Below are 11,399 nucleotides of genomic sequence, written 5' to 3' on the forward strand. Positions count from 1 at the left end.
GAAAATTCTCTCTTTGGCAGTTTTTGCAGTTAATTCCAGGAGACTTTGTAATTCAACATTTGCACAACATACCTGTAGCTTCCTGAATATTTAGCTGTCTAACTTCAAGCATGTATATTTAGACGTTTCTGGTCCTTTACTGCCACCTGGTCAGGTACCTGACCTGTGAATTCATATCATCTTCCTGCAACATCTCAGTATTTAAAGGCTACTCTTCAGTGTAAAGAGCCCCATTAGTATGTGAGAGTACAGCTAAATGCTACTTTGATAGCAGCTTCCAAACATCAAGGAAAACATTTGCTTTTCAAACATCTGCCAGAAATTACGTATCTCAAAAGTTGATAGAAGCCTTCCAGTAGGGTTTAGCAGGAAAAAAAGGTGCTGCCAGTTGTCATCTTGGTTTCTCCCTGTGGGGGTGATGAAATCGCGTCAGAAGTGCTTCTGGGCCAATCCTATAGAAAGGAGAACACTTGAAGATGCAAGGCATTTATGCAAATTGGAAGCTTTATATGCTCTTTTATTTGTTCCTCTCTTCTTTTTTATTCTGACAAAGACCCATTCTTTCATACCCTTCCCTCCGGATCTGTTCCTAACACGCTGGTAGGAGTAGCAAGCAGAAAACATTGGTGAGATGATTCTGGTGCTGTGAGAAGAGTTAGGCTGGCCTGCCATGCCCTGTGACTTGCGTGGAGCGTGTGAAAAACGGGGGTTATTTCTGCTTCCAAGACCATCCCAAGTAATGCTTGTGAAAGCCCCCGCTGCCTGGCGTCATGAGAGAGAGGAGCTGTCTGTGAAGTCAACAGCGCTCAACTCTCCTTTTGCCTCTCTTCTGTCCTCTTCTGCTCGTGTTTGCTGTGTTGTGTCGTTGTCAATACTGTACAGATGCTGTTTGCAGTGTTGGGCTACAGGCAAGACACACTGCCTGAATGATCTCAACGTGCTATTAGAAAACAAATCTCAGTCATTGACAAAAAAATTTGGCTGGGAAGATTGCACGCAATTACTGCAATTAATTTCCCATGTAGGCATCCAAAGGGGGAGACCAACTAAAAGGAAGACATAAGAGCACCCTTTTCATTCAAAATTCTCTGGTCTACTGGAAGAAAAATTACCCATATCGGTGAGAAATGCAGGCCTTTGCCATACGTATGTTCCTGTGTGAGCTTGTCACCTGTATGTTCAGATAAATGTTGACTATGAACAAAAGAAGTACCTAATTCTAAAGACTGCCTCGTGCTGTTGGAAGTGCTGATGGCCTCTGATGAGCTCCTCCTCCCCTTCTGAGGGTGTAGAGTTCCCTGACACCTTAGGACGCCTGTTATTCTGCATATCTTAAAGAGATTTGAGGACAGGTCTAAAAAGTACACTTGACATTTTGAAAAGCTCTTTTCCACCCCCACACCCCCCCCAAAAGACATTTGAAAAACTGACATCTTTTGTTCCAGAGGGATGTTCTCCCTCCCTCCCTCCCCCTTTCTTCTCCTTCCTTTTCGCTTCCCCTTGCAATCACCTCAGGTTCAGCAAACGCCTGAAGAATGGCCTTGTGTGTGTCAGGTTCCCACATTAATTAGTACAGATTTTCTCTGAACTAACTGTGATAGATCATTCTGCCAGTTTCGTGTCTGTAGTACATGAAAATTGGCATAGGTAGACCTAGCACACAGTGTGTGAAATGCAGTTATTTACTCTCAGTCATCTCTTCTGATTACCTTCAGTTTTTCAAGGTCACAAAATATATTTGCTTCTTGCTGGGGATAATTTCAGCAGCCTTTATTTAATCATTCCAAAGGATTTCTCTCATCCTCTCATAATGCTTAGTAGTGTACTCAGGGCTTCATGTAGGCAGAGGACGGGGAAGGGAAATCTCTGCAAGCTCCAGAAATGTAGTAATTTCAAGGAATAAGCAACAACTTTGCCTCGGTATGGAGGAAACATCATATTTTGGGTTTCTTGTGTTGCTCCTCATTCGACACGAGATGCGTAGTGAGGCAGGACAGAGCACCGGGACAGGACACAGCCCGGAATGCTGGCCAGGCACCCTGGGCACAGAGTAAAGATAGCCCTATGGATCCATCTTTGGGCTGTTTTTCTCATCAGCAGCATCGTTTTTATAAGCAGTGATTAAAATCCTGTGCCATCCGCTGCTAGACATTTCTGTGCTCCACAGTGCCCAGCGGTTTGCCAGCCTTCAGAGGTTTTCTTGCTCAAAGTCGGCTTCTGCTGATGCTGCTATAACATGAGTTGATTCTAAGTTGGTTAAATTCAACGTCGTGGCATGGTATTTGAATATTTATCAAGCTGTGGAGAGTTAATGCAGTATGGCATTAATTAGCCTTTCTGCCTGTCTCGTTCTTTTTTTAGATGTCATTCTTAGTTTAATAAATTAGTTTCTGGAAATTAAGTAGAATGGATTCCAGGGTCCATGGCTGGTTTGCTTCCCACTGCAGCCAAGATGAACACAGTATTAAGAAAGCACAGGGTGTCAGCTACGAAGCAGCACTAAAGACCATGGCAGCTTTCCCCCCCACACACATCCAGGAAATTCCCAAGGAAGTATCTGTTAGCAAATCGACACGCTTTCCTCCCGGCTTTAATGATTGTACTAATGGTTATACAGACTCCTAATCAAACTGCACGGAGCTAGCTTTCCTCGTTCTTCATAGGCGTCTCACATTGTTATTTTAAATCCCGTCACAGCTTCATTAGTTCAGCTTTCAGCGGCGGTTTGTGTTTGCAAGTGTTTTTCTCCATGAGTTGCATAAAACCCACAGCGATGCTCTGCTGCTGTGCTGCCGGGGGGGTCTCAGCCTGGTACGAGTAACAGCGTTTTACACCAGCTGCATTTCTGGCCTGTAAACTTCAAAACATCTAGTCATATAAATATCATTTCATTTCTTCATATGTCTATGCCCAGCAATACCTCCTGAGGATCGGTGCACGACCAATACTGGAAGAGGAAATTGATAGTAAGCATTCATTTTCTGAAATAATGTCACATTTGCTTCACAATTCAACTGGGGTGCCGTGATCACTCAAGGCAGCACAGAAAACAAACACTTCCTTTGGGTTTTGACTCACAAGGTATTGCTGTTCTCAAGCAGATGTTCTAAAAATGTTCTAGAGACTGTCCGGAGACATCTCGGCTGATTTTATTTTTGTTATCCCCAGGAAGCAGAACCTCTCTACGCCCAGATCAACAGACCTAAGAAATAGCATTGTTACAGGCTTGTGGTGCTCCAGGACTCAAACGAAACCCAACAACCTGGCAAGCCTTTGGCTTCCATGCTTTTTTTCCGATTCATTTTGTCTGACAAGGAGAGATGATTGCCCTCCTGGACTGGCTCTACGAGTGTTCCTGATGGTGTTTTTGGCAACCAATGGCAGATTCCTGTGGCAGCACAAAGCAAAAACTCGCCCTGCTTATCGTACCGTGAGTCCAGCCCCATCCACACAAGTCGTGGGTATCCAGACTAGGAAATCTTACTCCTCGATCTTCTTTTAAACCTTTGGTATCTTCTGTATGCCACATATAAATAATGAGCATCTGAAATTTGTTGAGTATTAGACATTCTTTTTCTTTTGAGCAAAAAGCAGCATCTGTATGTAGCAGTGGCATTATCATTCCACAGCCTTTTGGGCACAAGTCGGCACTTTTTACGTCATGGTGACATGTTTTTCATCATCATTTACATCAGGCTGATCCTGACTTCTTTTTTCCCCCACCCCCTCCCTGTGTAGACATCTATAAACCACCACCACAACAACAAAATACTGGCAGTGTCATATTTTATTTTTTTTTTCATTTCTTATTCTGTAGTTTTGTATGAGAGACAAATCTAACAGCAAAATGCCTCCTGTGGAAATGATTCCTAACTTGAAACCACAGAACTGAACTCGGTTGTCTGTCCATCCTGACTGAAAATGTTGCCAAATGGACCTTTAAGTTCTAGCGCATCATGAGGAAGAAATGCTGCTTTCTGTTTGAATACTCGTGGGTAGAGAAAGGACATCGAGTCCCACTGAGGAAAGACAAAAGAGTCAGTATTTCCTAGGAAGCTCTAAACAAAGTGCAGAAAAGGAATATTTTTATTTCTTCAGTATCTTGCTGCTGTAATGCTATGCAGACAAGTGTTTTCTTCTCTGTGTGCCATTTTTGATGAAAAAAAAATATCATTTGCCAAATAATACTGGTGTGATTCTGGTTTAGGAATTTGGATGAAGCGGACTTTACAAATGGGACAAGGATGGCATGGATTTTGGAATAACAAACTGATTCTGTTGATCAAAATGTTCATCTTTATCACTTTTTGTACATCAGAAAAATCAAATGGGATTTTTATTTTATAACTTGAAAAAAAATCTTACTGTTAAACTCTTTAAATGTTTAAGGGGAAATGGCTTTAAGGAGTTCGAATGAAAATTGCCAGGTTTTTTGTAAATATCAATGTTATGAAAATTCTTTTACTAATGCCATTACACTGTAGAGAAGGTAGCAAGTTGCAGTGCTTGGGAGGTGTGGCAAACCCAATCTGTGGTTCTCACATCACATACTCTTTTCACATGCTTACGATAATGGGCTGAAGCTCAAGCGCATTTGCCAAAAGCAGTCAGCTTGTCGGCGACTAGTGAAATTAATGGGAACACATGATTTTATGATCTAGCGTTATCACCCAGACGTACTCCACTTATGAGAAATCACGTTTCATTGACATTACTTTGAACCTCTGCATAGAAGTCATCAAACTGTTTACACACAAAACAAGAATTTAAAACTTCCTTTTTTTACATTTATGAAGCAAAAGTGCAGTGTTTGGGTTCATATGTTTAGCACATGATTTTCATAAAGAATCTATATATTTTTGCCCTACAGAGAATTGTTATACAGGTCAAATGTGTTTTCCTGATGTTCCTATGCAGTTACAGTATATTGAATTTAGTGGTTTAACACTAAGAAGAAAAAGAAGAAAAAAAAAGAAAAAAAAAAACAGAAAAAGGAAAAAAAGGGTAAAGAAATCAAATGATTAATCAGTTTTAAGGGTTATTGTGCAGATTTTGTTTTTAAATTGACACATTAGGATTTACATTTTTGTCATGATTAAAATAGGCCTGGAGTTATAAATATTTTACTTTCTTTCATCTCTGTTATAAGCTAAAAATGGTTTAGAAGACAGAATAAATGGGGGTGGCGATTGTTGATATGTACAACCAAGTCTCACAACATGATTCCAGTCTTTTATTTTGATTAGAGAAATTAGAGCAATGTGCGTTACAGAATGTATGTGAATGAAAAATTAGCTGTGAATAGACCTAACCTGCGGAGAAGAGAACTTTTATCCCCATTCATGGTCATTTGATGCTTATTCCTTAGTCATGTGCACACAGCTTTGTAGCAAACCTTATTTTCCCATCAGAAGGAAGATCAAGTTTTCTAATGGAGAAGATAAAATAAAACTTGGCGGATTGAGTGTATTGGGATTAAAAGCAGAGGTAAAAGTGTTTCAGAAGGATATATCTTTTAAGAATATTTTCCTAATTTGCACAGTGGTGCTACTTTCTTCCGCAGTGGCTCCTTTGGGTTTTGTCCTACATACGGAACCACAAAGACAGTTTTGGTTCATCATAGACATTTGAGGTTTAGTATCATCAGTGCATTTCCAGTTATGGGGTAGAACAATGAAAGAAAAGGAAGAGATTTATGTCTCAGAGGATCATCCATTGACAACGTATTTGTAGGAAGCAGATCATTTACGAATAGGTGCCGAGGGAATGAGACTGGAATTTTAGTGTCTCATGAGAGACAGCTGGACCATCACCATGGACCTTTGTCTTGCCTTTACCAACGCTCATAAATAAAAACAAATTCTGAATTGTCTTGTCATACGAAGAGATCATCCTTGTCATGGTTGCGATGCTGAGCTGAGAGGACTGGAAGGCCTCTGCACTGTACCAGTATTGTAGATAACTAAAATATCCAGCTTGTGCAATTGTTTAATCCCTCATCCTTCACTAGCACTAATTCGTCACTTTAAATTTAAAAACCAGGGAATCCCACCAGCCATCCTGTTATCATCCCCTGTAGGTTCTTGATCTTTACCTGTCATGAAAAGATATTTTGATAGATCGTAGTCATCCAATTGTCTGATGAAACCTTTCATCTAATAACGTACTGGGCACCTTCTTTGCAAAAATGTTTACTCCGTGGTTTTCATTCATTTTTATTTCTGCATTCTGACACATATTTTTTTAATAAATATGAGAAAGATAAAATGACTGTTGCAGTACATTTCTAAACCTACTTTAACTTTACCTCAGATAATGACCACTTGTTAACATACACGGACACATTATTTTTAACTTTATGTATAATGCATTCAGCAACAACAAAAAAAAAAAACCCAACAAATTTTTAGAAATTTTCCATTAATTTCTGTAACACACCATGTAATACTGTTATGAATAAAAACATTTTTAAAAGGCGTCATTTCAGTAAGTTTGTTTCATGGCTTTTGCTCTTCTGTGATAATTCTGCCACTCTTTCAGCTCAGTGTTGGTGTCTGTCATAGCCAATATTTTTGACGGTGGAAATATCTGGGAAAGGAGAAGAAGAAGTGCCTCGATTTGATCGATACCTAATCTTAATTACTCTCAGTTGCTTGTCTTGGAAGTGCTTAACTTGCTGCTTTTAACTGCTGCCTCCATGGTTTTGGCCTCTTTTCAGGTGTTTTAGGACGAGCATCCCAAACCAGTATATATTTTAGTCACCTCTTGTAAAATCGCACATTCTGGGTGCAGAGCACGCTGTGTGATGCTACCAAAGCTAGAGTACCTTTGTGGCACGAGCAGCTGCAATTATTTTGCTCACATTTTCCTCTTCAAGTAAGATTTCAAATTAAAAATGTGCATTTAAACATGACAGTTTTGGAAGTAAAAAAACCCAAAACTTTCCAGTAATATGCACAGAACTGTGAGCAAAGGCTTAATCCAGTAAAAACATAATAATGATACCGCTTCATATTGCAGTTGGACGTTTACTGGTTGGGGCAATGCATAGGGTAGGCTGAAGTGTTTTGCTGGTGTGAAACTCATGATGCTGCATGCAAAATAAAATTATTTTATATTCAGAGATACCGAGTACTGGATCTCTCAGTGGAAATAAGGAATAGTACCATTCTTTGCCAGGAGAGTAATGCAAATATGCAACATACCACATTGAAATTTAAGGGTAAGAAGTATGTGTTTATATATAGACAGAGAGAAGGATGTGGATATGTGCACATATATTTTATTGTATTTCTTCTTCTTGATGTCTCATCCTTTTCTCTTCCACCAGAAATGTCCAGTAGGTCATGCTGAAACATTCATTGCCTTTGTCGATGAGCGCTGTTGAAATACGTGGGTCCCACCTAAGAATAAAGGTTGTTCTGTTGTGATGAACGCATGCTAGCCTTAATGGCCTTTGGACCCTGTGTGTAGCTGACTGTATTTGGGTGTCCTTGGAAGGAGGAACACAATCTCTGGTTTCCGACGAGCTATGAAATGCCAACTTTAAGTGAAGTACGACACAGCTAAGCATGGCTTCAAACTGAAATGCGTTTTTGCAGTGTAGGCCAAGTCTCGTCTTGTTGATACTCCTCTGGTGCTCCCACAATGAAGCTGGAAAAATCGGACAACTGGCTTGTGTTGCACAGTTGCTGTGCAGACTCAGTTTAAAAATTGAGCATGAGCAGATTTGGGATGCAGGCCGGTGATGGTGAGGAACCTCGGAGTAGGAAGGACATGGCTGCATGTGGGCATTGTTCAGGAGGGCGGGGGGAAGTCTGATTCTCACTGCGCTGCATCAGTACAGTGTATTGCATTCATGTTACTGTAACTTGGCTGCGCTCGGAGTCTCTAGATTGTGTACGAGAGTATCCAGCTCAAACATGACTAGTGTAGTCAAAGTGGTTCCGATTTAACTAATGCTAATTAAGGCCACAGTCTCCTACAGTAGTGAGAATTTATTACCAAACAGTTTGCAGAACCAACCTGTGGTTTTACAGAAGTGAGGACTCTGCCAGGTCTCTCTTTTCCATGTCAGTGACTTCTGGGAAAGCAATTGATCGTATAGGCTGGGAATATGCAATTTTAACTTGCTTACGTTTGATTAAAGGCCAGTTTTATGTGCTTTAATCACTACATGGTGACAGTTGCTGCAACAGACAAGCTCACCTCTTTCTGCCTTTCTCTAGGTTGTGACAGGTATTTCCATGCACGATTTCCTTTTTTTGTTGTTGTTGCTTTCTAAAGAACTCCTGTCCTGTCAGGTTCATATTTTTTTGTTTTCTGGCAAACACTGTTCTCAACCAGAAGAATATAATTTCAAAGAGATGAAAGGGAGTATCTGTTGGCAATTATCTAGAGCAGTTTGAATCCATTGTCTACAATTGCTCCTCTAAGCTAACATGCAAAGCACTCAGTGGTGAAGGAGCCAAGTGGGAGTGCATGTGGCAGCCAGAAAATGGAGGGTTTGGGGGAATGTGTGAGCACGGATCATCTACAGAAGCATCTGTACTAACGCTGTCCTTGCTGCTGCATGCACTGCTCCTGGCTGCTGGTTCTGCTCCTGTATGGGAAATCGGTGGGACTCAGCCCCTGTTCCTGGCTGTGGTCTGATGTTGCTGCTGCAAACACCATGATTTGTAAGAGTACTTCTGTCACCTCTCTTGTGATGAGGTCTTCCACAGGTTGTTGTTTTTTTTAGGGTCAGCCCCATTAACAGGCTTTTGGTTTTTTGTTTGGTTTTGTGTTTTGGTTTTTTTTTTAATACATAAGATAAAGCAGAGGGCTGGCTTGGGGAAGGAAAAAGGGTATTTTTTTCTTGCTTTACTGGCTGTCTGAAAGTGTGGGGAAACTGAATTATACATTTCAGCATGACAGTGAGGAATATGGGGAGATATCCTGATACGATTTCCTGAGTACCTGTAACATTGCCTGTCTCTTTCTAAAATTATCCTACTGGAGGCAGGAAATATCAGGTCTATTAGTGAAACGACTCTCCAGCTATTAGTTTTTAGAGCTTTAAATAGTCTTATCTCAATCGACGTGTTTGCCCTGTGGCTCATCTATCACCCCTAAAATGTTTTATCAGCACCTGGAAAATCTCAATAAGAAGAATAGTCTCAGATGTTACCCATTCAAGGGGCTTTCAGATACAGAATGTATTTTTTTTTAAAAGGGTCTTTTAAGATCTGATATTATTTGCTGGCTTTTCAACCCCATTTCATAGCTCCCGCAGCACCACTTCTATAAATACTCCTCACCTGCAAAGAAAGGAAATCACAATAGATTAAAAGAAAACCAGGTTAACGGGCAGCAAATCAATGTCCATTCAACCTCAGACATTTGTGAAAATAAAGGATTATGAAGAATTATTGCCAGGTACTAGCTGTGTGAAGACCTTTTGTGGCATCTTTGTCTTCTTTAACAGATAGTTATTAGGGGTCTGAGAAAAGCTCTCAGTGTCAGGAGCTGGTTGTCTTAGAAATAGGCAGAAGTTACAGTGCTGTAAGGTGTTGCGGGTTTTGTAAATTTTGTACTATTTGACATGTTCAGATTACAAGCGTCTTGTTTTTTCTTTTAAAAATGCTGTTTCTGGTTCGAAAATGAGTTTGTGTGTGTGTTACCCTGCGGTCTAATGGAGAGGAGATGGAGGCAAGGGATGGGGCACGGTGGGTTTTTCTTTCTTTGTCTCCTCATTACTGCAGCCCCTGTCTTACTGTCTTCACAGGACCTTAGAATCAGAGCTTTCAGAGGAATTGAACCTATGCCCAGTTTGGGCTGAGTCGCTATAAGGCATTATTTTTAGTGAACCAGAAGTCAGAAAAGGGGAATTAAGTTCAACATTTTTATTTTTTTTTTTTACACCCAGGGTCTTTCAGAGACCAGCCTCACCACCAGAAAATAACTGTGTCAGTAACAATAACGGTGATGCAACAGTTAGGTGTAGTAAACATCTGGAAACATTCTTTAGGGGTTATTACTTGTAAATTTTGCTGTATATTTGCCACCCTGTGTTCTTCACCACTAAAATCAGTGGGCGAGCCTCCTCTTGCCTTTGAATGAGCCAGATGTGTTCCACAGAAGGAAATGGGTTATGAGTTCTGAAGCAGGGAATGAAAAGATGGTCTCAGAGAAGAAAAAAAAGGGAATTATTTTTGAAAAATGCACTAACAATGCCATAAAGAGCTGGTTGCTGGCTCCACTCTAACCTTTCCCAGGGAGGGCCTTTCATCTCTGATGTGTTTCACAGTTTTCCTTTGAACAGGAGACTGCCATTAAAAAAAATATATAAATTGTGTTTGGCAAAACTGTATAGGTTTTATTTACAGGGAGCAAGGGGTCACAAACTTATGTTGGTGTTACGAACTCTGCAAAAGGATGTGTTTGTTGCACTTGAAAGCTCGGTGTTCACGGCGGATGCTTAGAGAGGCTTCGTTTTTGACGGTGATGAAACCCGCCCACAGTGACTTCCAGCGCTGTTCGCGCTGAGTGCTTTGGGACTCCCAGAACAGCTCAGCAGGCAGCCGCGGCTACCGAGTCGGCGACGAAGGAGGAACAAGACTGGGGAAAGAGGACAGAGACGGCATTACCAGGCGACGTTCCCGCTGATCCATGGACCCACGAAGCCCCAAACTGCGAGGAGGCAGAAAATGAGCTGTGGTTGTTGTCATCAGTTTTATGTGTCAGACCGACCTCTAATTAAACCAGATGATAAATTATATGGAAAACCTGATTTTGCTTTTCAATTCTCTCTGAAAAGTGTGTTAAAAGTGTAGGACCCAAGTGTCTTGTGGGTCCCTGCTCCTATTTTAACCTCACTTCTTTCTGCTGATTCAGAACCAGGCACGTTCCCCGCTAAGATGCGCATGGGGAGAGGCAGCCGAACGGAGACAAGCAGCAAACAGGAGCAGTTTGCCTTGAGATCTTCACGCGCCAGGATCACTGCCTTGGTTTGCAGTTACGTCTAGAGGCTGCTCTGTGCTTATCGTCTTAGCTTCTCTTTTGCTGCCATTGCAATACTGGGTGTGCACTGCATTGCCCAGCCAGCAAAGGTCCCACGTATGGAGAGGTCTTTTCTGGAAGTGTGGTTTTGGTCATGGACAAATAATTAACAGCTAAATCAATTGTGTCAAAGGTTGAGCAAGCTGTATCACACAGGTCTTGGGTTCAAAAACAAAAAAAAATAAGGCCAAAAAGGCAAACAAAAAGCTTTGCACAACCTCAGCCATCTTTCCTAACCGTTTGTCCTCCATGTTGAGAGGGCACTTAATCACTGACTGTGTGTTCGGGGACTTTGGGTTGAAAAACTGGCTGCCTGAAATACAATCTTTTTATTCGGAACAGATTGCTACAAGGATTCA

At 41.2% G+C, this 11,399-nt stretch overlaps 1 protein-coding gene across 8 annotated transcripts in view; it reads left to right on the forward strand.

Moving 5' to 3' along the window:
• DAB1 (DAB adaptor protein 1) overlaps positions 1 to 6,477 on the forward strand; it is a 168,033-nt gene extending 161,556 nt beyond the window's left edge. For all 8 annotated transcript variants that reach the window (XM_056356020.1, XM_056356021.1, XM_056356026.1 and 5 more), the window contains one exon: positions 3,169 to 6,477. In XM_056356020.1, coding sequence (XP_056211995.1) covers positions 3,169 to 3,213 — 45 coding nt within the window. In that variant the 3' untranslated portion in view covers positions 3,214 to 6,477. The remainder of the gene's footprint in view (positions 1 to 3,168) is intronic.
• Positions 6,478 to 11,399: the final 4,922 nt, after the last annotated feature.

Source organism: Falco biarmicus, chromosome 11 (assembly GCF_023638135.1).
Source record: "Falco biarmicus isolate bFalBia1 chromosome 11, bFalBia1.pri, whole genome shotgun sequence".
In the NCBI taxonomy this organism is placed as follows: Eukaryota; Metazoa; Chordata; class Aves; order Falconiformes; family Falconidae; genus Falco; species Falco biarmicus.